Source organism: Somniosus microcephalus, chromosome 25, assembly GCF_052327205.1.
Source record: "Somniosus microcephalus isolate GS21.2 chromosome 25, FLI_Smic_1.0, whole genome shotgun sequence".
In the NCBI taxonomy this organism is placed as follows: Eukaryota; Metazoa; Chordata; class Chondrichthyes; order Squaliformes; family Somniosidae; genus Somniosus; species Somniosus microcephalus.
This window is the reverse complement of record NC_141011.1, coordinates 33,778,064-33,806,039: the sequence shown is the minus strand read 5'-3', so window position 1 is coordinate 33,806,039 and position 27,976 is coordinate 33,778,064. Positions and strand designations below refer to the sequence as shown.

Below are 27,976 nucleotides of genomic sequence, written 5' to 3'. Positions count from 1 at the left end.
GCCACCCAGCCCCGCTCGGCCCGCACCGTTTGTGAAGCTGCCGTGAGCCAGGGCCAGTCAGAGGCCGAGACCGGGCTTGGATAGTGTGGCTGCTTCTGTGCCGCTTGTTGTTGGCCAGTCGGGGAGCGGGAGTGACGGAGGCGGGAGCCCCGCACACGGGTAACGCGTGGGGTTAGGGTGAGAGAGGGAGGGAGGTAACCCGTGGGTGGGGGCCGGGGCCACAGAGAGGGGCTAACCCGTAGGGGGGGGGCACAGAGAGGGGGTAACCCGGTTTGGGGGGGGCACAGAGAGGGGAGTAACCCAGTGGGGGGGGGCACAGAGAGGGGAGTAACCCAGTGGGGGGGGAGGGCACAGAGAGGGGAGTAACCCAGTTTGGGGGGGGCACAGTGAGGGGGTAACCTTTTGGGGGGGCACAGAGAGGGGGGTAACCCTTTGGGGGGGGCACAGAGAGGGGGGTAACCCGGTGGGGGGGGCACAGAGAGGGGGGTAACCCTTTGGGGGGGGCACAGAGAGGGGGGTAACCTGGTGGGGGGGGCACAGAGAGGGGGGTAACCCGGTGGGGGGGGGCACAGAGAGGGGAGTAACCCGGTTGGGGGGGGCACAGAGAGGGGAGTAACCCGGTTGGGGGGGGCACAGAGAGGGGAGTAACCCGGTTGGGGGGGGGCACAGAGAGGGGAGTAACCCGTTTGGGGGGGGCACAGAGAGGGGAGTAACCCGGTTGGGGGGGGCACAGAGAGGGGGGTAACCCGGTGGGGGGGGCACAGAGAGGGGGGTAACCCGTTTGGGGGGGCACAGAGAGGGGGGTAACCGGGGAGGTTTTGGGGGCTGGGTTCGGGATGGGCTGGGGCTCAGATGGGGTTAACTGAGCACATTAACCAGTGGGGGAAAAAGACCGCCTGAAACCCGAATGTTTTGGGAATTATGGATGGGGAGTGCTGTTTTGCTGGTCCTCGGAATATCCGTGGAATCATTCTGTAACATATATCGATCAGGCCCATTGATTATTTTGGTAGGGGCTTGGCAAGCCTTATCATCCAGTTGTAGAAGTGACTGATTTTAATATTATTTCTCTTAAGCAGCTGGATTGCGCTGAGACTAACAGAAGATGAGGGTCAGTAATCCAGGAGCAGCGTGCCCGAAGCAGACTGTTCCCACGGCAGCTCGGCGCCGCAGGTGGAAGCGCAAGGCCATGTTGGTGCTGACTGATGTGTCGGGGGCCAAGCAGCTGAGCGTTCTCACACGGCGCTGCTGCCTGCTTGCCCCCTATCGCCGGGGAGTGAAGAGACCGCGGCACAGACACAGTGCAAAGAACGCCGCCGTTTGGGAAAGTGCAGAGGAGATGTGTGAAGAAAATGAGACTCTGAGATCAAACGCTGCTGAACAGGATGAGGAGGAAGACGACGATCAGGAGGAGGAGGAGGAGGAAGAAGAAAATAATACTGAACCCCCGCCTCGTAAAACCGGGGGACAGGTCAATGATTCACTTAAGAAAAGCAGGACTCGGAAAGAGCGGGCCTGCGGAGCTGCGGAGACAGACGGTGAATCAGAGTATCGGCATTTGCATGCAGACTCGTTTGCGCTTAACGGGATGCTCAATGGTGAATCGTCTCAAGATTTAATTGACAATGACGCTGCTTCCCCTGGAGCCAGTGCAAGGCTATGTCTCACTGCAGTGAACACTGGGAAAGAACAGAGTGTCGTCCTCATGTCCCCTTCACAGGTAGGAGAAATTGCTTCATTTTTCAGCGGTCGTCTTTCTCCTTCTCCTCCTCCTCCTCCACCTCTCCTGAAGGTGCTGACTCTCACTGGGGTTCAGGTCCCCTCCTCTCCTCTCCTGAAAGTGCTGACTCTCACTGGGGGTCAGGTCCCCTCCTCTCCTGAAGGTGCTGACTCTCACTGGGGTTTATGTCCCCATCTCTCCTGAAGGTGCTGTTCTTCCAGTGTGAGCCCAGACATTGACTTTTGGAAGGCAATACAACCATGGATTCCTTGTTCAAAATTTTATTGTGGTTTTTACAGTGTTCCTTGTCACTACTTTTTCTGCAGAGGCTGACATTCCGAGGAAGGTGTCGCATGAAGTGTCTGTACGGGAGTGTCCAGGTGTTGGGATTTACAGTTGGACAGGGACAGCCTGCATACCCCCTATACTCCTTACCGACACACGCTGCCCTGAGCATCGAGGCACTGCCTCACTGTAAACCAGGCTGCACCAAGCGGGAGATGAAAATGGAGGTGAAGGCGGTTCTCCGACAACACGTAGCTGCAGGTGAGGGTCTGGCATCCACTGAGAGAAACGGGCCCCCAGACTGGGATACTTCATATATACATCGCACCTGGTCAGTGTGGCAGGAGGCTGGTGACCAGTGTAATGGCCGCGGCCATTATCAGTGGTCACCACATGATCCACATTGAGGACAGACTGGGCTCCCCTGTTCACTGTTATAGCTGCCCCATTTTATAAATATAGATGGAAGCATAAAATTACAGTGTGATATTAATAGATGGGGGGGGGGGGCGGGGGTGTCTATGTACATAGATTGTTAAAATGTCATGGACAGGCACAGAAAATTATCAAAATGGCTAATTCTAGGGAACTAGAATACAAGGGGGGAGAAGTTATGCTACAGCTATACAAAGCCCTGGTTAGACCATACCTGGAGTTCCGTGAGCAGTTCTGGGCACCACACCTTAGGAAGGGTATATTGGCCTTGGCGGGAGTGCAGCTTAGGTTTACCAGAATGATTCCAAGTGTTAAATTACCAGGAGAGATTACACAAACTTGGGTTGTATTCATTGGAATTTAGAAGGTTCAGGGTGATTTGATCGAAGTTTTCAAGATATTAAGGGGAACTGATAAGGTAAATAGAGAGAGACTATTTCCGCTGGTTGGGGAATTTAGGGCTAGAGGGCATAGTCTAAAAATTAGAGCCAGGCCTTTCAGGAGCGAAGTTAGGAAACACTTCTACACGCAAAGGGTGGTAGAAGTTTGGAACTCTCTTCCGCAAACGGCAATTGATGTGAGGTCAATTGTTAATTTAAAATCTAAGATTGATAGATTTTTGTTAACCAAGGGTATTAAGGAATATGGGGCAAAGGCGGGTATAAGGAGTTAGGTCACAGATCAGCCATGATCTCATTAAATGGCGGATCAGGCTCGAGGGGCTAAATGGCCTACTTATGTTTCTATGATTCAGTAAATAGGGTTTGGAGTTGGGCATGAGCAGATATCCGAACAGGAGATAACTGTGTTTGAACGCTGCCCTGGCTCATATTCACATTGATGGGATGAAAGACTCCCCACTGCTGACTATAAGGGTTGCAAATCTGATGAGTTTGGGTGCTTATGAATCTACAGCATAAAACTGCCCACAACTCAGAAGTTACATGGAATCTACATCACTGAAACCGGCCATTCGGCCCAACTGGCCTATGCCAGCATTTATGCTCCACATGAGTGATTGCCACCCAAAGCTGTCAGTGTCCCAAAGAAGGCCACAGAATGGCTGGTGCCAGAAGTAGAGCTGCTGGAGGGTCTGAATTCTTCTGGGAAGTTCAGAAGAGTTATTGGGGCTATGTAGAGGGAGTTTTACTCTGTATCTAACCCATGCTGTACCTGCGCTGGGAGTGTTTGATGGGACAGTGTAGAGGGAGCTTTACTCTGTATCTAACCCATGCTGTACCTGCCCTGGGAGTGTTTGATGGGACAATGTAGAGGGAGTTTTACTCTGTATCTAACCCATGCTGTACCTGCCCTGGGAGTGTTTGATGGGACAGTGTAGACGGAGCTTTACTCTGTATCTAACCCGTGCTGTACCTGCCCTGGGAGTGTTTGATGGGACAGTGTAGAGGGAGCTTTCTGTGCTGAAGTCACACTCCTAATCTCTGTGCCTCTTCATTGCAGCTCAAAGACACACTTTGATGAAGGAGGTGACCTCTTCTTGCTCAGTCCTGCTCTTCGAGCGTCTCGACACCCCAAGCACTGTTTTTCTCTCTAACTTCCCAGAGTACAGGGAAGTCTTTGCTTTGCATTCGGTGAGTTATTCAGGAGATATCGGGGCATATACTGAGCGTGCTTTCTGGACTTTACAGAGAGTGTGTGTGTGTGTGTGTGTCAGGATGTGAGCATTGTTAGTCTCTCTGTGGCACTGAGGCAGTTTCAGTCTCTGGTCTGCGCCAAGTTAGTAGATCTCAGTCCTGCTGGGCTAGATGGGTAGAAACTGGCCAGGGCTTCTGATCACTAACCAGTGTTTGTAATTAAACTCCAACCCACAGGCGTCAGGGGTAGGATGTGTACTGGATCAAAAGTTGATAGAAAATAGGAAACAAAGTGCTTGTGAGATGTGTAATATCAGATTGAGGATCAGAGTGGAGTCCTGCAACAACTAGATACCAAAACTAATTGAAAGCATGTCCAACTTCTCCATAATGTTATTGACCAGTAGAGACAGGATACAGCAAAAGATTTACAGAGACATTTTGATTGGATATGCAATTGGGTGGGAAATGCTAAATGAAGTCTAGCACTGATTAAACAAAGAAGTAACTTGCATTTAAAAAAACTTGCATTTATATGGCGCCTTTCACGACCTCAGGATGTCCCAAAGCGCTTTACAGCCAGGAGATGCAAGTATTAAGAGGTTGTGCTGGGATTTGATGCTAGTCAAAGATCACCTGGACACTTGGGCAATTTTGGGCACCACACCACCAAATCTGCCAAAAGTGCAGTGAGCCACCTGTCCATTTGTTCAGTATTGAGCATCTCGGTTGTAGTCTGATGATCTGCCTTGTAGTAGTTTGCCATCAATAGCCAGTCCCCCGCCCCTGTTATCGCTCCATCTCTCTGCACAGTTCGACATTTCCAATACAAATTGTACGGTGAAGTTAATTTTTTTTTGTTTCTCACCTTTTCAGAAAAGGATGAATTCTGGAAAAGTTCCATTCCTTGAATGCTCAGCTTTGACCTCTGTTGGGGTGGTTCCTCTCCCCGATGATCAGGGGATGAATATGTCGGAGAGCTGGATGGCTACTGTGCAGGAACTCACAAAAACATGTCTGGGTGAGCTGTTAGAGACAAGATTTAGAGGGAAGAATGATTTTGGTACAAGACACATTTGAAACACTGAATGGTGCAGCTGTTGCCCTTGCCCATTGGACGATTTGTGTCCCGGTTTTACCCAATCATTCACCATGGCACGCACGCACTTTAACTCCAGACGTGCATTACTGGGTATTTTTCACAATTGGACAAACTTTACAAATTGTACACCTGTGCCATTCTATTGTCCTGACCCTGGTGCTGAAATTGGGGGGGTGGGGGGGGGACAGGCCCGACTACCGTTGCAGGGCGAGGGGGAGCGGACTGTCTGCCGGGGGTGGGGTGGGGGGGGATAGGCCCGACTACTATTGCGGGGCGAGGGGGAGCGGACTGTCTGCCGGGGGGAGGGGGGTGGGGGGAGGTGCTGGCCCGACTACCGTTGTGGGGTGAGGGGGAGTGGACTGACTGCCGGCGCAGGTACATGTTAATACAATAAGTCTCTGGTCTTGTTGAGAAATTATCTTATGTCTCTGCAAACCTTTTGGTTTGATTGTAGAAGATGAGGATGGATGTCCCATCATCCTGGTATGCGGAGGGAAGAATGTTGGGAAGTCAACCTTCAACAGACATCTCATGAACTCGCTTCTGAACCAGTAAGTTTTCAAAAGTCTTAAAATCCCTGTCTTTAACCCTTCAATGACCAGCGAGCACTTGCAGTGTCCCGAGTTTAGAATTTGACCTTTTTGGGCGCACTGCATCACCAAAGGGTAATAGAGCCAACCTATGCTTTAGTCCCCATAAGTTGGTAATCTGTCTCATGTTGCTGATTGTTAAAGTCCTGGGTATTCAGGAATAGGATGATGCTGAGTGGGTAACTGCAATGCCAGGTGTGGAGCTGAACCCCACAGACCAGCAGCTCCCAGGTTCAGTCCCTGATCTGTACAGAGTTAGCTGGGGCAGCAGATCAGGTGCTACAATTGGCCCCGGAGCTCCTGAGCCAAGGAGGTGACAAAACAAGCCAGGATTCCTGCTCCTGAGCACCATTCCGTGATTCCTGCTCCTGAGCACCATTCCGTGATTCCTGCTCCTGAGCACCATTCCGTGATTCCTGCTCCTGAGCACCATTCCGTGATTCCTGCTCCTGAGCACCATTCCGTGATTCCTGCTCCTGAGCACCATTCCGTGATTCCTGCTCCTGAGCACCATTCCGTGATTCCTGCTCCTGAGCACCATTCCGTCATTCCTGCTGGAAAGTGCACGTGAGGATAAGTTCGGGCTCCATAGAAGTTTCCAGCAGAGAAGGCAGCATTTGGTCCATCATACCTGTGCATGCTCTTTACAGCAATCCAAAACTAATCTCTCTCTCCCTATAACCCTATATTATTCCCAAACTAATCCCACTGCCCTGCTCTCCCTATGACCCTGTATCTTCAAATATTTATTCAATTTTCCCTTAAAAAATGCCTTAGCCACTACCTGTGGCGAAGCATTCCATGTTCCAACAATCGTCGATGTAAAGAAATTTCTCCTAATTTGTCTCCTCACTCTGTTAGTGACGAGTTTAAATTGATGACCACCTCATCACTGACACCTCAACCAGAGGGAATACGTTCCCTGTTCAAACTATCAAAAAAGTCCTAATTTTTAAAACCTTTTAAATCTCCATTTAGTCTTCTCTGCTCCAGTGGTAATAGCCCCAGTATCTCAAGTGCCTCCTCATAACTATAGTTTCCCATCCCTGACATCATCCTGGAGAATCTACACTGTGCGCTCTCTATGGGTTTAATGTCTATTCTATAATGGGGAGCCCAAAACTGCACACAGTCTCAAACTGTGGCCTTACCAATGTTTTGTATAAATTTATCATTACTTACTTACTTTTGTACTCTATTCCCACCTTCTAAAACCCAAAAAGCTGTTGCCCTTTTTATGATTTTTATCTTCCTGCTGGTTTAAGTCCTATCTGTGAAATGTTATCACAACCTAATAACGAGTGACTCCTCTCTCCCATAGTATTCCATGTGTGGACTTTCTGGAGCTCGACTTGGGTCAGACGGAGTTCAGTCCCCCTGGCTGCATAGCGCTACACATGGTGACTGAGCCCATTCTCAGTAAGTAGACGAAGGAGCAGTATAGAGGCAGGTAGGCTGTGCGGTGTACTGAGAATGTTGGTGCATCAGTCACAAATAGAGCATAATGAGGTTACACATTAAGGAAGAAAGAAAGACTTGTATTTATATAGCGCCTTTCACGACCACCGGGCGTCCCAAAGCACCTTACAGCCAATGAAGTACATTTTTTTGTAATGTAGGAAACACGGCAGCCAGTTTGCGCACAGCAAACTCCCAGAAATAGCAATGTGATAATGACCAGGTAATCTGTTTTAGATGTTGATTGAGGGATAAATATTGGCCAGGACACCAGCGATAACTCCCCTGCTCCTCTTCAAAATAGTGCCATGGGATCTTTTCCGTCCACCTGAGAGAGCAGACAGGGCCTCGGTTTAACATCTCATCCAAAAGATGGTACCTCTGACAGTGCAGCACTCCCTCAGTACTGGACTAAAGTGTCAGCCTAGTTTTTTGTGCTCAAGTCTCTGGAGCGGAACTTGAACCCACAACCTTCTGACTCCGAGGTGAGAGAGCTACTCACTGAGCCACTGGCTGCCACACAACTGAGAAGGTAACTCCTCGACCAAGTAGCATCACTGCAACGACCGGGAGCCTAGCTTTATTTTTGAGGTGTCTGAGAATAGATGCATCAAAAATAAAGCTAGGCTCCCGGCTCCCCCTGTTGCGCGCGCACTCCCCCCGCCCATAGGAACAGGAGGAGGCCATTCAGCCGCTCGAGCTTGTACTGCCATTCAATGAGATCATGGCTGATCTGTGATCTAACTCCATATACCTGCCTTTGGCCCATATCTCTTAATACCTGTGGTTAACAAAAAGCTATCAATCTCCGATTTAAAATTAACAACTGATCTAGCATCAATTGCAGTTTGCAGAAGAGAGTTCCAAACTTCTTCCACCCTGAAAGGTCTGGATCTAATTTTTGTACTATGCCCCCTAGCCCTAGAATCCCCAACCAACGGAAATAATTTGTCTCCATCAGCCCCATCTGTTCCCCTTAATATCCTGAAAACTTCGATCAAATCACCCCTTAACCTTGAAAATTCTAGGGAACACATCCCTAACTTGTGTAATTGCTCCTCATAACTTAACCCTTGAAATCCGGGTATCATTCCGGTAAACCTACGCTGCACTCCCTCCCAGGCCAGTATATCCTTCCAAAGGTGTGGTACCCAGAACTGTTCACAGTACTCCAGGTGTGGTCTACAGCTTGTACTCTAGTCCTCTAACTATAAAGGCCATCATTCAATTAAACTTTTTGATTATTTTCTGTACCTGTTCATGACATTTTAATGATCTTGAACCTCCAAGTTTCTTTGGACATCCACTGTTTTTAGCTTTTCACCATTTAGAAAGTACCCTGCTCTATCCCTTTTGGGTCCAAAGTGGATGACCTCACATTTGCTTACATTAAAATCTATTTGCCACAGTTTTGCCCATTCACTTAATCCATCAATATCCCTTTGTAATTTTATGCTTTCATCTACACTGCCTACAATGCCGCCTACCTTTGTGTCATCGGCAAATTCGGACATATGACTTTATATGGCATCATCTAAGTTGTTAATAAATATTGTGAATAGTTGAGGCCCCAACACCGATTCCTGCGGGACATCACGAGTCACACCCTGCCAATTTGAGTACCTGCCCATTATCCATACTCTCTGTCTCCTGTCACTCAGCCAATTTCCTAACCAGGTCAATAATTTGCCCTCAATTCTGTGAGCTTCTACCTCAGATAACAGTCTCTTATGTGGGACTTTATCAAATGCCTTCTGGAAGTCCATACAAATAACATCCCCGTCCACTACTTTAGTCACCTCTTCAAAAAATTCAATCAGTCACGGCCTACCTTTCACAAATCCATGATTAACTCTCTGTGTGTGTGTCCCTCTCTCTCTCTCTCTCTCTCATCAACTGAGCGTCCCCTCTCGCGCTCTATTAACTCCTTTGCTCTGTCTTTTTTACAGCCCCTCCTTACATGCACCAGTCTGAGCCCCGTAAGATGGTGTATTACGGTGATGTGTCCTGTGAGCGGGAGATGGATCGATACGTAGAAGCTGTGAAGTATCTATACGCGGAATACAAGAAGGAAAGGCCACTGGTCATAAACACCATGGGCTGGTTCAAAGGTCAGATTAAAGCTCCAGTGAAATATAAGGAGCATTAGTGATGGATTTTCGTTTTTGCTTTGATTATTTTCCTCCCATCGATTGTCTTCCCTCCTCCCCGAGGGTACTGACTCGTGCTGGGGTACAGGTTCCATGGGTACCGGTGCCCTCCACTACCGCATAAAGTGGACATTCTTCGTGTGGAAGCTGATTTTCCCCACCTGTGTGCCTGTTATGTAATGCGCACTCTCCTTGTAGAGTCTCTGTGCCCGATATGGAGTGCATACACCCTCCAGGGATACATACCACTTGCCCAAGTCCAGAGAGATTAAGCACAGGTTGGCAAACCCAAGACTTGGGGACCTCCCAACTGTGTGGAGGGACATTGCTGGAGGTTAACTGCAGTAGCTCCCCCCCTGCTTGTCCACCACCCTACCCATGGGTACATTAACTTGCAGGGTTATCTGAGGCTAATTGGGATGAAGCCCAGCCCACAGTGACTGGTCTACCCCTCCAGGTTCCATCAGTGAGCCAGAGAAGCTGTCAGTCATTAGCCGTGCCCTGGAGTAATAGAGACCAGGCTCGGGTAGCAGATCACTGAGTCTGCTGCTGCACAGGGTCTGGAGAGTCATTTTGGACCCATCTTGATTGCATATGGAAAATAAGGGGGTGGGGGGGCAATGCAATGACAGAAGCAGTGGGTGAATTGCCTACTGAGGAGACCAGAGGTAGGGGCCACATTGGGTATGGGGCCATGGGGGTGTGATAATCTTCGGAGGCTGTGAGAGTTGGGGGAAGGGGTGTGTGGAGCTTTGGATTCTGCACTGAAGGCTCCTGGTCCGGACACCTGGAAGCGAGTTTGGGTTTACTTGCGGGCACCTAAACTGTATCCTGTTTGGAGGTTTAATTTTCTGCAATTTCTTGGCAAGGTGATAATTGCAAGATGCAAACAGCAAAGTGCTGCTGTGTGGCACTGTGAGTCCTTGTTTCCTTCTGGAAAGGGTACTGTAGTGTAGAGGTTCTGGCACTGGACTAACAACTCAAAGGTCACGAGTTCAGATCCCACCGTGGCAAGTTGCAAAACTAAACTCGTTAAATGTGGTACAGTCTCCACCACTTACACCATCCCTGTTTATCCCAGATAGCCGCCTATATTGGGCAAATGGTACTGACCATTGCTATTCCCATAGGCGTGAATTACAAACCATATTAAGCGTGCCGACTATGTCGGGCGATTCAAGCAGCTGTTCGCACCTCGTGATTACCTGTCATTAAGTCCTAACCCCCCCGTGGTCTCTGGAGCTCCTGCCACTGCTGCAAGCCCTTCTTGCCGAGCTGGACACTTTCCGCCTCCATTTTAAAATTACTCTGAGGATGTGTTCGAAAAATGTTCTGAATTCAGGGACATCTTGTGATCAAGCTGCTGCTTTTTTTCATTTTTTGTTAAATTTAATTTTGATATAACTTTTGACAACAAATGAATTTAAAGGACATATTAGCCCTTGCTGAGTCCCCTTGGTAAATCTAGGTGATAATTGTGATATGGAGTTGAGTTGTATTATTGGAGAGAGTGTTCGGCTTCACTTCAACTGTTACACCTACCATCATGTGTCACGTGCAAATCGCGTATCGCATGTGACTCCAGTCCCACACTGCGTGGTTGACCCTTAATGCCCTCTGAAGTGGCTTAGAATTTTTTTTTTCTAAGTCGTTTTATTTTGTTGAAACTCTAGACACTGAGCAGAACTAGCCCCACCCTAGTAGTCTTGTCCCCTTGAGGGGTGAAGTCCGCCTGGTGCTCGTGGCCGTCGCAAATCTATCTGATCTTTCATTCCCCCCCCCCCCCCCCCCCCATTTCTTCCTGATAGGGTTCGGTTTGTCGATTTTGGTTGACCTGATTCGACTCTTGGCCCCAACACACGTGGTGCAGTTCAGCACCGCCGAGGGGAGCCAGGATTCTCCGGCTTTCACACCCACGTTCGTGCAGACAACGGCTGGGTGGCACACCAAGGGAAAGCACCAAAAGCCTGTGGATCTCAGGATGCCCTTCAACTCATCGTCATTGTCATCGGAGGAGGAGGAGGAGCAGGAGGAAGTTCTGAATCTGCATGCAGGGCTCCAGGGGCACAGGCTGATGCGCATTCAGTCTGAGTTTCCTGGAGCGGGAGATGCAAGCTGTTTGTAAGTATAAAAAACTGAGTTAGTTATCTTGTGTTAATGTACTCAAACCCCCTTCAGAGGAATACAAGCAATTCTTCTGCAATAAAGCAGAATATTTAACTTAAACATCCACTCCCTCCACCACTAGCGCACTGTAGCTGCAGTGTGTACCATCTACAGGATGCACTGCAGCAACTCGCCAAGGCTTCTTTGTCAGCACATTCCAAACCTGCGACCCCTACCACCTAAAAGGACAAGGGCAGCAAGTACATGGGAACACCACCACCTCCAAGTTCCTCCCCTCCAAGTCTCTCTCTCCATCCCGACTTGGACATACAGTATATTTGTGTTATTTGATAGAAACATAGAAGATAGGAGCAGGAGTAGGCCATTCGGCCCTTCGAGCCTGCTCCGCCATTCAATGAGATCATGGCTGATCATCCAAATTCAGTACCCTGTCCCTGCCTTCTCCCCATATCCCTTTAGCCTTAAGAAATATATCCAACTCTTTCTTGAATATATTTAATGAACTGGCCTCCACCGCCCTCTGTGGCAGAGAATTCCACAGGTTCACCACTCTCTGGGTGAAGAAATTCCTCCTCATTTCAGTCCTAAATGGCTTACCCCTTAACCTTAGACTATGACCCCTGGTTCTGGACTTCCCGGCCATCAGAAACATCCTTCCTGCATCTAGTCTGTCCAGGCCTGACAGAATTTTATAGGTTTCAATGAGATCCCCTCTCAATCTTCTAAACTCAAGTGAGTATAAGCCCAATCGACACAATCTCTCCTCATAACGTCATTCCTGCCATCCCAGGTATCAGCCTGGTGAATCTTCGCTGCACTCCTTCCATGGCAAGAACGTCCTTCCTCAGGTAAGGCGACCAAAACTGCACACACTACTCAAGGTGTGGTCTCACCAAGGCCCTGTACAACTGCAGCAAGACACCCTTGTTCCTGTACTCGAACCCTCTTGCTACGAAGGCCAACATACCATTTGCCTTCTTAACCGCCTGCTGCACCTGCATGCTTACCTTCAGCGACTGGTGCACAAGAACACCCAGGTCTCTTTGCACTTCCCCTTCTCCCAATCTATTGCCATTCAAATAATAATCTGCCTTCCTGTTTTTGCCACCAAAGTGGATAACCTCACATTTATCCACATTATAGTGCATTTGCCATGTTTCTGCCCAATAACCCAACCTGTCCAAATCATACTGGAGTTTCACGACATCCTCCTCACAGCTTATCCTCCCACCCAGCTTTGTGTCGTCTGCAAATTTGGAGATATTACATCCAATTCCCTCGTTCAGATCATTAATATATATTGTGAACAGCTGGGGTCCTAGGACCGATCCTTGCGGTACCCCACTAGTCACTGCCTGCCACTCGGAAAACGACCCGTTTATTCCAACTCTTTGCTTTCTGTCCGCCAACCAGTTCTCTATCCAAGTCAATCCCTTGCCCCCAATCCCATGTGCCTTAATTTTGCACGCTAATCTCTTATGTGGGACCTTATCAAAAGCCTTCTGAAAGTCCAAATACACCACATCCACTGGTTCTCCCTTATCTATTTTACCAGTTACATCCTCAAAAAATTCCAGTAGATTAGTCAAGCATGATTTACCTTTTGTAAATCCATGTTGACTTTGTCCGATCCTGTCACTGCTTTCCAAGTGCTCTGCTATTACATCTTTTATAATGGACTCCAGCATTTTCCCCACTACCGATGTCCGACTTACCGGTCTATAATTCCCTGCTTTTTCTCTACCACCTTTTTTGAATAGTGGGGTAACATTAGCTACCCTCTAATCCATGGGTACTGTTCCAGAGTCTATCGAGTTCTGGAAGATGACCAGCAATGCATCTGCTGTTTCTAGTGCCACTTCCTTAAGTACCCTGGGATGTAGATTATCAGGCCCTGGGGATTTATCGGCCTTCAGTCCCATCAATTTTCCGAACACCATTTCCCTACAAATACTGATTTCTTTCAGTTCCACCCTTTCATCAGACCCTATGTTCCCCGGCATCTCGGGGAGGTTATTTGTGTCCTCCTTTGTGAATACAGAACCAAAGTATGTATTTAGTTGGTCTGCCATTTCTTTGTTCCCCATTATAAATTCCCCTGATTCTGACTGCAAGGGACCTACGCTTGACTTCAATCTTTTTCTCTTCACATATCTATAAAAGCTTTTACAGTCAGTTTTTATGTTCCCTGCTAGCTTACTCTCATATTCTATTTTCCCTTTCTTAATTAATCCCTTTGTCCTCCTTTGTTGAATCCTAAACTGCTCCCAATCCTCAGGATTATTGCTTTTTCTGGCCAATTTATATGTCCTTATGCTATCCCTAATTTCCCTGGTTAGCCACGATTGAGTCACCTTTTTTGTTTTATTTTTATGCCAAACTGGGATGAACAAATTCTGTAGCTCATCCATTCGGTCTTTGAATGTTTGCCATTGCCTATCCACCATCAACCCTTTGAGTGCCATTCCCCAATCAATCCTACCCAACTCGCTCCTCAGACCATCGTAGTTTCCTTTATTTAAATTGAGGACCCTAGTCTCCGAGTCAACTACTTCATTCTCCATCTTAATGAAGAATTCGATCATATTATGATCGCTCCGACCCAAGGGGCCTCGTACAACAAGATTGCTAATTAATCCTTTCTCGTTACATAATACCCAGTCTAAGATGGCCTGATCTCTGGTTGGTTCCTCGACATATTGGTCCAGGAAACCATCCCGTAAACACTCCAGGAATTCCTCCTCCACAGTATTGTTACTAATTTGGTTGGCCCAATCTATATTAGGTTAGCACTGTTGCCTCACAGCGCCAGGGACCTGGGTTCAAATCCGGCCTCGGGTGACTGTCTGTGTGGAGTTTGCACATTCTCCCTGTGTTTGCGTGGGTTTCCTCCGGGTGCTCTGGTTTCCTCCCACAGTCCAAAGATGTGTGGGTTAGGTTGATTGGCTATGATAAATTGACCCTTAGTGTTAGGGGGATTAAATACGTGGGGTTACGGGGATAGGGTGGGATATGTGTTGGTGTAGGGGTTACGGGGATCGGGTGGGATATGTGTCGGTGCAGGCTCGATGGGCCGAAATGACCTCTATCTGCACTGTGGGGTTTCTGTGATTCTTCTGTGATATGTAGATTAAAGTCACCCATGATGACTGCTGTGCCCTTATTGCACGCTTCTTTAATTTCCCTTTTAATGCCATCCCCAACCTCCGCCTTACTGTTTGGAGGTCTATATACCACTCCCACTAATCTTTTTTTCCCCTTAGTATTTCTCAATTCTACCCATACAGATTCCACATCATCAGAGCTCATATCCTTCATTACAATTGTATTAATCCCTTCTTTAACCAGTAATGCTACCCCACCTCCCTTTCCTTTTTGCCTATCTTTCCTGAATATCGAATACCCCTGGATGTTGAGTTCCCAGTCTTAGCCATCCTTGAGCCACGTTTCCGTAATCCCAACCAAATCATATTCGTTTACCTCTATTTGCGCAGCCAATTCATCCACCTTATTACAAATGCTCCTCGCATTAAGACACAAAGCCTTCAGGCTTGTCTTTTTAACGCTCTTAGACCTATTAGAATTATTATTTACTGTGGCCACGTTTGATTTAAACCCTTGATTTCTCTGACTGGCACTTTTGTTTTTCTCCTTCCTATCTTTTGCTTTTATCCCTGTTTCCCTTTCCTCTGTCTCCCTGCTCAGGTTCCCAACCCCCTGCCATTTTAGTTTAAACCCCCCCGAACAGTGCTAGCAAACCTCCCCGCAAGGATATTTGTCCCGTTCTGGTTCAGGTGCAACCCGTTTGACTTGTACAAGTCCCACCTTCCCCAGAAGCAGGCCCAGTGATCCAGGAAACTAAAGCCCTCCCTCCTGCACCAACTCTTTAGCCACGCATTCATCTGCTCTATCCTCCTATTCCTATACTCACTAGCACGTGGCACCGGGAGTAATCCAGAGATTACAACCTTTGAGGTCCTGCTCTTTAATCTGCTACCTAGCTCCCTAAATTCTTGCTGCAGGACCTCATCCCTCTTCCTACCCATGTCATTGGTCCCAATGTGAACCACGACCTCTGACTGTTCCCCCTTCAGAATGCCCTGCAGCCGTTCAGTGACATCCTTGACCCTGGCACCAGGGAGGCAACAAACCATCCTGGAGTCACGTCTACGGCCACAGAAACGCCTATCTGTTCCCCTTACGACAGAACCCCCTACCACTATTGCTCTCCCACTCTTTTTCCCCTTCCTGAGCAGCAGAAGCACCCCTGGTGCCAGGAAGTTGGCTGCTGCTGCCTTCCTCTGGTAAGTCATCCCCTCAACAGTATCCAAATCGGTATACCTATTTGAGAGGGGGATGGCCACGGGGTCCCCTGCACTACCTGCCTGCCTCTACTGCTCTGCCTGATGGTCACCCATTTCCCTTCTGCCTGTGCAGCCCTTACCTGCGGTGTGACCAACTCACTAAATGTGTTATCCACGACCCTCTCAGCATCGTGAATGCTCCAAAGCCCATCCATCCGCAGCTCCAGCGCCGCAATGCGGTCTGCTAGTAGCTGCAGCTGGATGCATTTCTGGCACACGTGGTCGTCAGGGACACAGGCAGCGTCCCTGAATTCCCACATAGAGCAAGAGGAGCATAACACGGGGCTGGGCTGTCCTGACATGACTTACCCTTTAATTAATTTAAATTAATTCACTACCACCCATTAAAGATAAACTCTAGGGCGCTTGTGTGGTTTACCAACAGTCCCCGCTACACCAGAAAGACCTTAGCAACTATAAACCACAGAGTTAAAGTTTAAAAAATAGAGAAATACTCACCACCAATCACTTACCTGCCCCCGCCCCTTCCATGTCTGTGAGCAATGGAAAAGGCTGAGAGTTTTGTCTGTGCCTGCACATGTGCACACGTGTGAGTACGGGGAAGCGGCAGCTCGGTGCCGTGTACAGTGGGGCGGGGGCTTACAGAGAAATACATAGAATATACAGCACAGAAACAGACCATTCGGCTTAACCAGTCCATGCCGGTGTTTATGCTCCATGCGAGCCTCCTCCCATCCTTCCTCATTCTCTGTTAGCGTAACCCTCTATTCCCTTCTCCCTCATATGCTTGTCTAGCCTCCCCTTAAATGCATTTATACTATTCGCCTCAACTACTTCCTGTGGTAACAAGTTCCGCATTCTCGCCACTCTCTGGGTAAAGAAGTTTTTTCTGAATTCCCTGTTGGATTTCTTGGTGACTATCTTCTATTGATGGCCTCTAGTTATGCTCTTCCCCACAAGTGGAAACATTCTCTCTCTATCCACTTTATCAAAATAAGGCTTTGGAGGGTTTTTAAAGGTGGAAGGAGAAGTGGGGAGGGGAGCGAGGGGTTTAGGGAAGGAGCTCCAGAAAGTAGGGCAGAGACGGCTGAAGATTCTGTGACCTTCGTGGCTACCTTGTATTGATGGCCTCTAGTTTTGTTCTTCCCCACAAGTGGAAACACTCTATCAAAACCTTTCATTATTTTAAAGACCCCTCAGCCTTCTCTTTTTCAAGAGAAAAGAGACCCAGCCTGTTCATCCTTTCCTGCTGGGTATAACCTCACAGTTCTGGTATTGGTATTGGTGCCGGGTTTCGGAGGGGCTTGGTGTTGGATGCGTGTTTACGGATACAAACAACAGCCGAATCTTGCTGTCCTGACACCCTCTTGTTGCTGCTGATTGTGTTTTTCCAGGAAATACCGCAGTAATGTGCTGAGAGATTTGGCTCTTCTGGGTTCTTTCAGCCACCTACAGCCATCAGACATTAGGCGGCCCTTGTCCTTGCACAGCATGCTGCCCTATCAGGTAACTGGCACTCCTTTACAAATTCACCTCTGGTTATTTCTGTTCGCTGAGCGTTTGAAGATTTACTGTGTGATCCACAGCATGGGCGTTCCCCTGCGCTTCCTTTGTGTAGCGCAGTTTAGTACAGCTCGCACTTTCCATGGAAATTGAGGTTAACTCTCCTGCCTTTTGTAGGACAACTTTTAGTCTGGCTGCTCCCCTCTTGGACACCCAGCATTCTAAGTCTCAGATGAGCCAGTCATTCCATCAGCAGGCAGTCCAGGGCAGTGGACATGACATCACGGTCTAGAAATTTGATCGTTCCCGACTTGGGGCGCGATCCAGGTGCCGCACACTCTGCTCATGCCCAATGATGTTGGCGGTAGAATCGTGGCAAATTGGTCCGCCAGCCTCAATAGGAAAATGTGGGCGAGCTGTGGGCGCTAATCTCTGCCCCAGGTTCGAGCCTCTGGTGAATCCTGGGTGACGGGGATGGGAGGAGGGATGAGCAATGGCCGGCGGCAGGCCACGGTTTTAACGTGGTGCCAAGAGCCTATTCTTCCTGTCTTTACATTAAGATAAGCAAAAAAAAAATCTTTTGTGTGGCCTCCTGGAGTGGTCCATTTAAGACCCTCTAGTTTGGCTGCTGTTCACCTGAGAAAACTGACCACTGAATACATTGCGCACGTAGTCTTACTCTATTCACTCATAATATTTTTTAAAAAAACACTCCTAAATCTCCTCTTTCTCCTCTGGTCCTGTAGAATTTGTCCTCTAGTATCTCCTTGTAACTAGTTCACCGTCCATCAGGCTAGTGAGAGACGAAAGGCTTTGAGAGGTGGAGGCCATAGTGGGATTTGTTAGGGCAGGACTGGTACATGGGTTCTGAGGGTTGGGGCATTACCATCAATGAACTAACATTGTCTAATCTTGCGATTGAGGGAGCTACATATCTGAGTATTAGAGGGGGAGAGAATGGGGTACAGCATTTTAGACAGTCTGGAGCATTGCTGTCTAGATAAGGCCATCAGTAAATAAAATTAAACTACGGTGGAGTCAATACATTTTTAGCATGGTGATTTGGGTTGGTTTTCCTTTAATTTGCAGGTAGTGTTCGGTGCCATGCCATGGGGGTAGTTTTGGGAATTGTTGGGTCTGTGTGTCCCAGTTATGTTTAGGATCAATCACTGGACACAGACAACAAGAATAACTTTTAACAGGTCTTTACTATTCGGAGGTCAGGGCTGAACTGCCCAGCAAATCCTTACACAACACTTATATACCGGTGTGGTCACCACCGGTATTACAGTATACAGCAGCCAAGAGAAAGTAGTACATCTCTTAGAGTAGTTCTCTTAAGGTGGAACAGGTTACATACACCACAATCCTCCCTTTTTAGCTTAACAGTTATATCCCCATTTAACAACATAATAACATATATACAACTTCATGCAAAACAGTTCAAAGATTCCGTCTCTGAGGAGGCCTCCTGATTCGAGTTGGATAACGCCTTTCAGGGGTCTCTGATTCTCGTTGTTGGGGTGACTCATCTAGTTGGTCTCTTATGGATTGGACATCATCATCAGGTATATTCACTTCTGAGGTAGATGCTTCAGGTTCACTAACTTCTTCCACGGTTGTCTCTGCCGTAACCATGGGTTCGACCCTTGTTCTCGATTCTACCAGTTGGTCAGCATGACGCCGTATTACATTTTCACCAACATCTACCGTGTACATCAGGGGTCCTTGTCTGGCCCGAATTGTTCCAGATTGCCATTTCTCGTTTTTATAATCCCGGGCTAACACTGGTTGTCCTATTTCGAAACTCCGAGTGGTCTTGTTATTTATATGCTGGAACTGTTTGTTTTCAACTTCCCTCCGCACATTTGGTTTTAACAAGTCCAACCTGGACCGCAACCTCCTGTTATAGAACATCATGGCAGGACTTTGGTTTGTCACTGCATGGGTGGCGTTTCGATATGCCAGTAGGAATTTGTCCACCTTGTGTTGTAGTGGAATCTGATCTTCGCTCATGGCCTTTATCGCTTTTTTGAACGTTTGTACAAATCTCTCGGCCAACCCGTTTGTAGCCGGATGATATGGGGCAGAGGTATAATGTTTCACCCCATTCTTCTTCATGAATCTCTGGAATTCTTCTGACACGAACTGCAGTCCGTTGTCTGAACATATTTGTTCTGGCAATCCATTTCTTGCAAATATCGTTCTTAACACCACGATCGTCTTTTCCGAGGTAGTGGTAGTCATCTTAATCACTTCTGGCCATTTAGAATCACAGAATCACAGAAACCCCACAGTGCAGATAGAGGCCATTTCGGCCCATCAAGCCTGCACCGACATATATCCCACCCGATCCCCGTAACCCCTACACCAACACATATCCCACCCTATCCCCGTAACCCCACGTATTTAATCCCCCTAACACTAAGGGTCAATTAATCATAGCCAATCAACCTAACCCGCACATCTTTTGAATGTGCGTCCACCGCAATTAAAAACATGGAGTCCATGAAAGGACCAGCAAAGTCAATATGTACACGTTGCCATGGGGTTGAAGGCCATTCCCATGGATGCAGCGGCGCAATCGGAGGTGCATTTTGCACTTTTTGGCACCCTGAGCAGCTTTTCGTCAGCTCCTCTATCTGTTGGTCGATAACCGGCCACCACACATAAGCCCTAGCAAGGCTTTTCATCTTGACTCCCCCCAGATGACCTTCATGCAGTTCCTTTAGAACTCTCTCTCTTAACTTAGGAGGAATAATCACCCTTGTTCCATACATCAATGTTCCTTGACAGACGGACAGCTGTTCTCGTCTTGCTGAGAATGCCGGTAACAGTGGATCACCATGTGCTGGCCATCCCTTCACTGTCACTTCGTAGACCCTGGACAGTGTCGGGTCGTTCCTGGTTTCTCTTTCAATACTTGCATTGGTGACTGGTAAACATTCGATGATGGTCGAGTGAAATAACTCAACAGGGTCAACCGTCGGTGCCTCCTCCTCTGTAGGTAGTGGCAGGTTCGACAGCCCATCAGCATTACCATGCTGCTTTGTACCTTTGAATTCTATCTGATATTGATGTGCCCCTAGGAAAAGGGACCATCTCTGGAGTCTCTGTGCTGTCATCACCGAAACACCCTTCTTAGGGTTAAAAATGGATACCAACGGCTGGTGGTCTGTCAGAAGCGTAAACTTTTGGCCCTGCAGGTAATGATTAAACTTCTTTACTCCCCACACAAGGCTGAGAGCCTCCCTATCTATCTGAGCATAGTTGCGCTCAGTGGAGGTCAATGATCTGGATGCGAACGCAACTGGCCTCTCCTGGCCATTTGGCAACTTGTGTGAGAGTACTGCCCCAATACCATATGGAGAAGCATCACAAGCCAAACGAATAGGCAGCGTTGGGTTGAAGTGAGCCAACACTTCCTCTGAGGTGATCAATGCCTTGCTTTCGCGAAAGGCCCTCTTACAGTCCTCGCTCCACTTCCATGGTACTCCCTTCTGCAAAAGAGCGTTCAGCGGGTGCAGCACCGTGGATAAATTTGGCAGAAACTTATGGTAATAGTTAATCAACCCTAGAAACGACCTCAATTGGGATACATTATCCGGAGCGGGAGCCTTCACAACAGCTTCGATCTTGTCAGGAGACTTATGAAGCCCCTCCTGGTCAATGACATGACCACAGTACGAGATCCGCTTCTGAAAGAATTCACATTTCTGGCGATTAACTCGAAGACCATATTCTTTCAATCTGGTGAGCACCAGTTCCAAGTTTGCAAGGTGTTCCTCGTCATCATCTCCTGTAATCAGAATATCGTCCAAGTAACATTGTGTACCTGGAATTCCCTGTAATACCTGCTCCATGGCCCTCTGCCAAATTGCTGGAGCCGATGCCACTCCAAAAACCAGTCTATTATACCGGTACAAGCCTCTATGCGTGTTGATCGTGAGATACTGGCGTGACTCTTCCTCAACTTCCATCTGTAAGTACGCCTGCGCCAGGTCTATCTTGGTGAAGTGTTTCCCGCCAGACAACGAAGCGAAGATATTCTCAATCCGCGGAAGCGGATACTGCACCGTGTGAAGCACCGGATTAACAGTGATCTTGAAATCTCCACAGATGCGAACCTTCCCCGGTTCCCCCGGCTTGTTGCTCGATGAACGCTTCATGACGGGGACAATGGGCGTGGCCCACTCACTCCAGTCTACCTTAGACAGTACTCCTGAACGTTCTAGCCCTTCCAGCTCAGCTTCCACAGCAGGTCGTATTGCATAAGGTACCGGTCTGGCTTTGAAAAATTTCGGGTTTGCATGTTCTTCAACCTTGATGTTTGCCGTAATTCCTCTCAGTGTTCCCAGTCCCTGTTGGAACACCTCTTTAGCATCGTCCAATATTCTGGACAATCGTTTAGGTTTGACATCTTTTGTACCGGAATCTACTGTTAGTGCTTTTAAGGAATGCCAGTCCATATTTATTTTCCTAATCCACTCCCGTCCCAGTAGTGGTGGACCTCCCTCAGGTAGCACATATAAGTCCATTCCTCGGCTTTCTTTGCCCTTGTGGACCACCTTTACCTCTATCTTCCCGATGGGGTATACTCTTTGCCCCGTGTATGTTTTCAATACAATCTCCGTATCCCGTAGGGGAATATGTGGGAATAACCTTTTGTAATCTTTCTTATTCATGACCGTCAATGCCGATCCAGTGTCCAATTCCATCTTCACTTGGACTCCTGCTATCTGAAGTGTGACCCAAATTGTTTGGAGGTCTGCTTCCTTACCAACATTGTGTACTCTTAGACTACCCAGTTCATTATTGCTGGAGTCTGAATCTGACTTCTGTTCGTTCGAACTGTTCTCTGTCACCTTGTGTACCTTTCTGTACTTTTCCTGCAGTGACTTTTTGTTGCTGGTCTTCTTTCCTGACCGGCATACTTTAGCTATGCGACCAAGCCTGCCACATTTTCTGCATTCCTGATTTTTGAACCAGCACTGGTTCTGATCGTGCGTTGTCTTTCCACAACGATAACATTTTACTGTACCCACGACCATTTGATTGGTGCAGAGTTCCGGTGACCGTAGCTGCATTTCCGCAGTGCCTCTCGCTGCGGCTTCGTGCGATGCTGCAATAGTGACAGCTTTATCAAGCGTAAGCTCATTCTCCTCAAGCAGTCGCTTTTGTGTTCCTTCTTTTAACAATCCACACACAAATTTATCTCTCAGCGCATCTGCTAGTCCTGTTCCAAACTGACAGTACTTTGCTAGCTTACGCAGTTCAATTAAAAATTCAGCGTTGCTTTCGTCTTTCAACTGCGTTCTTCTGTAAAATTTAAATCGTTCCGCTATCCTCAGCGGCGTGGGGTTTAAATGATCTTTCAGGACAGTAACAATATTCGTGGAAGTCTGATCCACCAGTTTATTTGGTGATAGAAGGTGCTTCAATAGCCCGTATGTTTTCGCACCCATTGAGCTTAATAAGGTTAGTGCTTTCTCATCATTTGGTACCTTATTTGCTTTACAATACACTTCCATGCGTTCTACATACGTGGTCCAATCTTCGATATCGCTGTCAAAGGCATTAATGCTCCCATGTTTAGGCATCCTTGCAAAATTTTTTTTTTTTTTTTAAATTTTTCTTTTTCTCAAAATGGCGGCTTCCCGCGCTTGTCTTCTTCCCCCGCCTACTAAAATGGCGGCTTCCCGCGCTTGGCGGTCTTTCCCGCGCTCGTCTTCTTCCCTCGCAGCCCCGCTTGCAGCCCGGTCCTTTACACCGGCTGCGTTTGAGTTCTCCGCGGCTCTCGTGCCTTAAGCTGCCCCAGTCGCTGCGCCTCTCGGCCTCGATTGCAGCCCGGCCCTTTCTATCGGCCGTGGTCGAGCTCTCCGCCCTTATTCCTCCGTTTTCCCTCCCCTACTCCACAGCCAACGCGGCCGACTTTCTGCTCGTGTCGCTGATCGGCTTACCCACCACCGTGGTAGAAGGGATGATCACTGCCTGTCGCTGATGGAGGGCTTCGTGGTCAGAATTCTTTTTCTTTTTAACCCGGGTTCTCGATGCCTCCCGTGCGATGGTGCTCAGCAGGATGATGAGGGCGGATGCCTCTTCTCGACGCCCGTTCTGAGGACGAAGCTGCCTTGGATGTAAAACTGCCGCAGGGTAAGATCGGACTCGTCGCCAGTGTTGGGTCTGTGTGTCCCAGTTATGTTTAGGATCAATCACTGGACACAGACAACAAGAATAACTTTTAACAGGTCTTTACTATTCGGAGGTCAGGGCTGAACTGCCCAGCAAATCCTTACACAACACTTATATACCGGTGTGGTCACCACCAGTATTACAGTATACAGCAGCCAAGAGAAAGTAGTACATCTCTTAAAGTAGTTCTCTTAAGGTGGAACAGGTTACATACACCACAGGAATCATATTGGGTCCTGTGCCGAATGGGTAGTGTTGGGTTCCAGGTGTGCGTAGTATTGGATGTCAGGCTGTGGGTGCGGGTGACGTCGGGCGCTGTGCGGGTAGTGTTGGGTGCCAGTCGTCCATTTTCTGAAAATGGCTGCATTTTGTTTTCCAGGTGCCGTTTGGTGCAGTCGCTCTGCACGTGTTACACTGTAATGTGACTCCCAGCCACATCTTGTACGCAGCCAATGCCAGTTTGGTTGGACTGTGTAGAATACCAGATGGTGTCGGCTCCCATGAAGGCGGGCCTGTGTTACTCCCGCGGGCTCCAATGTGTGACTGTTTTGGTGTTGGTAAGTGTTGAGAGAGACTTGCACCAGTTCACATGCTGCGGGTCAGAAATGCGCTCCTGCAGCCCAATCCCCTTATGTCGCCAGTGTATGGGGTGGAGGGTGAGTAATTTTATGGAGCCGAGGTGCAGAATAAGCATCAGTTGTGCACATATGGTATCAGTGAATGCTTTCTGATTCATGGACTGGGCATCTCTGACACACTCGATGGTCACTTGTGTTCAGACATCACAAACGTGTCACTTGCTCGCACAGGCCATGGCGGTGTCCAGATCACCGAATTACTTTTGAAGTGCAGTCATTATGCGCTCAAGTCTCTGGAGTGGGGCTTCAGGCAAGGGGGCTATCAACTGAGCCAAGCTGCTGTACAAGCTTGTTACAATGAGTGCTGTTAGACTGACATTGCCTTCTAAATCCTGCTCCGACCAGCAACAATAACTTGTATTTATATAGCGTCTTTGACGTAGTAAAACGTCCCAAGGCACTTCACAGGAGTATTATAAGACAAAAAATTTGGCACGGAGCCACATAAGGAGAAATTAGGGCAGAGGACCAAAAGCTTGGTCAAAGTGGTAGGTTTTGATGGGTGTCTTAAAGGAGGAAAGAGAGGCAGGGAGGTTTAGGGAGAGAATTCCAGTGGGATGTTTGTCTCCGCTCTCTCTCTCTCTCTCTCTCTCTCTCTCTCTCTCCCCCTCTCCCTCTCCTGCTTGCGGGGTCCTACGTGAAATGAGTTGGGAGCAGTTTCAACCCACTTCCCAGTAGGTGCTGCCCCATAGCACAAAACTGCCCCTGGTGTGGCTCTAAATCTCATGCCGAGGCCTGCCTGAAGGCTGGATGTTTGTCTCCAGGACAATCCAGCTGTGTGGGGGTGTCGCTCTGGTCATGTGTGGACCGGGCTCCAATGGTCTCTACGCAAAGCCACAGTAAAGTGGACAGTATTGAGCAAGTGACTGCCACAGGCACTTTACTCTAGGGTATCTGGATGTTCTGTATTTGGGACTAATTTTAGACCCTTTCTCCATAGGAATCATTCGTGGGATTAACCTGGAAAAGAGATTGTATTACATACTAACCCCAGTTCCTGTGGCCAAGCTAAAGCAGGTTAACTGCTTGCTGATAGGAGCAGTCGCCACCCCCCATTCACTCTTCAGGAACCAGGTAAGACGGAGGCCTGGGGAAGCTGGGTGGGTACATGCTAGGGGTTCTGGTGGCACATGTCGAAGGGGTGTAATGGGTCGGGTATTGGTGCATTAAATGGGTGATGGTATATCTGTACGGGGGTAACGGGGTGCTGTTGTATTTGGGTAGGGTTGGCTGGGGCAATAGCATATTTGGTTGGGTGCAGGTATTGGATGGGACTGACTGCTTGTAACTCTTCACTCTGGGGTTGCTGCAAGGTGTCTGTTTGCTAGATGTGCATGTGCTTCAAATGTATCTAACTCACTGCTTGCTACTGCTGTTTATATTACGGAGTTATATGGTCCTTCACAGTATAACAAAAGATATTTCCTGTTTCATGGGGGGAGAAGGAGGGGAGAGCACGAGAGGGAAAAACAAAGTCCACAAATAGAAGGGTTGCAGCACCGCAGGAGAGTGGAGCACGCCACAGCACTGGGGCTTGTCCTCGGTTACCAGACTGCCAGCCAGGAGCAGTGAGTACAGGGAACCGCAGAGCGATCAGTCCAGGTCTGTCGCAGCTACAAACAGAACAGTTGCGGAGTGTGTAGGAATCAGCACCAGTTTTCTGAGGGTGGTCATTCACCCATCCAGATATCCCCCCATTGCAGCATCCAATTGTTTCTGAAATTATTGCAGGGTTTTTGGCTCCTCTGCTTTATCTGGGAGTCCATTCCCTGTGTTGGTTTCTCTCTGGAGAACTTCCTGCTATCAGTCTTAAATTTGCCTTTTACTTGTTTAAACCTTGTGACCCTCTTGCCCTCTCAAAATCTAAAGTAATATTCCAGATTAATCTTTTCCATTCCCATAACTATCTTGTACACCTCTACAAAACACTCCTTGGATACGGGTTCCATAGTTTCCTGCCGCTATCTGGTACATCGTCTAATGGGCAATTCTTCATGTCTGAGTCTAGGCGGGACGTGTCGCTGGGCTTTTTGACTCTGACGGGCACGATCACTGTCTCTGGTGAGGGCAGTTTATCGTTTCTGCTTTGGGTTAGCCCCCAGCTACTTTAATCCAATGAAGGGTCAGGTGATTGAGAAGAGTGGGAGAGAAGCTGAAGTAAACCAGGAAGTAGGGGTTCCGGTGACAGTGAGCCATCGTTCCATCTCCCGCATTGTGGAACAGAGACCTAGAACTGTCTGGAGCCTGGAAATGATTACCCAGGAGATTCCCCGCTGTTGCTGACTGTTTTTGTTTCCCTTTCAGCCTGGAGTGACGGGAGAGGTGCCGTACCTAACGTCCAACTATTCCTTCAGTCTTTCTGGAGCTGGAAAAATTAAAGTTTGTAAACCGCTGAGGAGGCGGGAGCATCTTAAATCTGCTGCTTAATTGGGGCGAACACCTCATGTTTAAATAATAGGGGAGGGTATATGGGCAGCGCTTGGTAATGGGGGTTAATGGGCACTGTGCCCTATTGCAGCGTTAGGGTTTAATACATGGGGGTTTGAGGGGTAAAGTATAAGGGTCTGCAGACCCTTTTTAATGTTTGTTTTTGGCCCCCTTCCCTTTCGCGCCCCCCACTTCTCCAGCCTTAGACTGTTGCTTAGTCCAGACCTGAATGAGAAATCTTTGTTTTAAAGTTTGATACTGAGCATTTGTTGTAAATAAAGGATCACTTGGCATTCCTACTCCTACTCTGGTTTTATTTTCTCTAATGTGTAGAGCTTGGGGTGGTTTTATTTTTGGGGGAGAGGGTGTGATGTGTTGGTGGATGCCCTCTCGGGTCGGTGTAAAAGATCCCAGGGCACTATTTGAAGAAGAGCAGGGGAGTTCTCCCTGGTGTCCTGGTCAATATTTATCCCTCAACCAACACCTAAAAAAGATTATCTGATCAATATCACATTGCTGTTTGTGGGAGCTTGCTGTGCGCAAATTGGCTGCTGCGTTTCCTACATTACAACAGTGACTACACTTCGAAAGTACTTCATTGGTGGTAAAGCGCTTTGGGACATTGAGTTTGTGAAAGCTGCTGTATAAATGCAAGTCTTTTCTTTATTACTCATTTTTTATTTACTAATCAGAAATGCAATTGGCCACATCTGGATTACCAATTAGTCAGATGTGGCTAGTGGCTAACGTATTGGACAACTCTGGCCTAGATCAGCTTCAGCTGGGGCCAGGGACATTCTTTGCTGCAATCACAGAGACAAACACAAGGGGATGCTCTCGTACCATATCTCACTGCAGCAGCTTGTTGAAATGTTAAAACTGATGTTCCCAACACAGGAATGATGCACCAAAGAAACTACAACAACAACTTTTTAAAATATTCGTTTGAGATCTAGGTGTCGCTGGCAAGGCCGGCATTTATTGCCCATCCCTAATTGCCCCTGAGAAGGTGGTGGTGAGCCGCCTTCTTGAACCGCTGCAGTCCGCGTGGTGATGGTACTCCCACAGTGCTGTTAAGGTAGGGAGTTCCAGGATTTTGAACTAGCGACGATGAAGGATCGGCGATATACTTCTAAGTCAGGATGGTGTGTGACTTGGAGGGAAACTTGGTGGTGATGGTGTTCCCATGCGCCTGCTGTCCTTGTCCTTCTAGGCGGTAGAGGTTGTGGGTTTGGGAGGTGCTGCCGAAGGAGCCTTGGCGAGTTGCTGCAGGCATCTTGTAGATGGTACACACTGCAGCCACGGTACGCCGGCGGTGGAGGGAGTGAATGTTTAAGGTGGTGGATGGCGTGCCAATCAAGCGGGCTGCTTTGTCCTGGATAGTGTCGAGCTTCTTGAGTGTTGTTGGAGCTGCACTCATCCAGGCAAA

The 27,976-nt window shown here is 48.2% G+C and overlaps 1 protein-coding gene across 2 annotated transcripts; it reads left to right on the top strand.

Annotated features, from left to right (window-relative positions):
- Positions 1-21: 21 nt before the first annotated feature.
- On the top strand, positions 22-26,846 carry nol9 (nucleolar protein 9). 2 transcript variants are annotated; one of them, XM_085967163.1, is made up of 13 exons: positions 22-159; positions 1,080-1,720; positions 2,047-2,266; positions 3,902-4,032; positions 4,912-5,056; positions 5,592-5,688; positions 7,049-7,146; positions 9,135-9,296; positions 11,144-11,456; positions 17,182-17,293; positions 23,862-24,039; positions 25,061-25,194; positions 26,425-26,846. In XM_085967163.1, the coding sequence occupies exons 2-13, from the start codon at positions 1,106-1,108 to the stop codon at positions 26,545-26,547; spliced, it is 2,328 nt and encodes a 775-aa protein (XP_085823289.1). In that variant the 5' UTR covers positions 22-159; positions 1,080-1,105; the 3' UTR covers positions 26,548-26,846. The 2 variants fall into 2 exon arrangements, with proteins under 2 accessions (XP_085823289.1, XP_085823288.1); XM_085967162.1 differs by having other exon boundaries at positions 1,077-1,720.
- Positions 26,847-27,976: the final 1,130 nt, after the last annotated feature.

Coding starts and splice junctions, on each gene's coding strand:
- nol9 (XM_085967163.1), top strand. CDS start 1,106: ATGAGGGTCAGTAATCCAGGAGCAGCGTGCCCGAAGCAGACTGTTCCC. Junction 1,721..2,046: donor TCCTCATGTCCCCTTCACAG/GTAGGAGAAATT, acceptor CTTTTTCTGCAG/AGGCTGACATTCCGAGGAAG. Junction 5,689..7,048: donor ATGAACTCGCTTCTGAACCA/GTAAGTTTTCAA, acceptor TCTCTCCCATAG/TATTCCATGTGTGGACTTTC.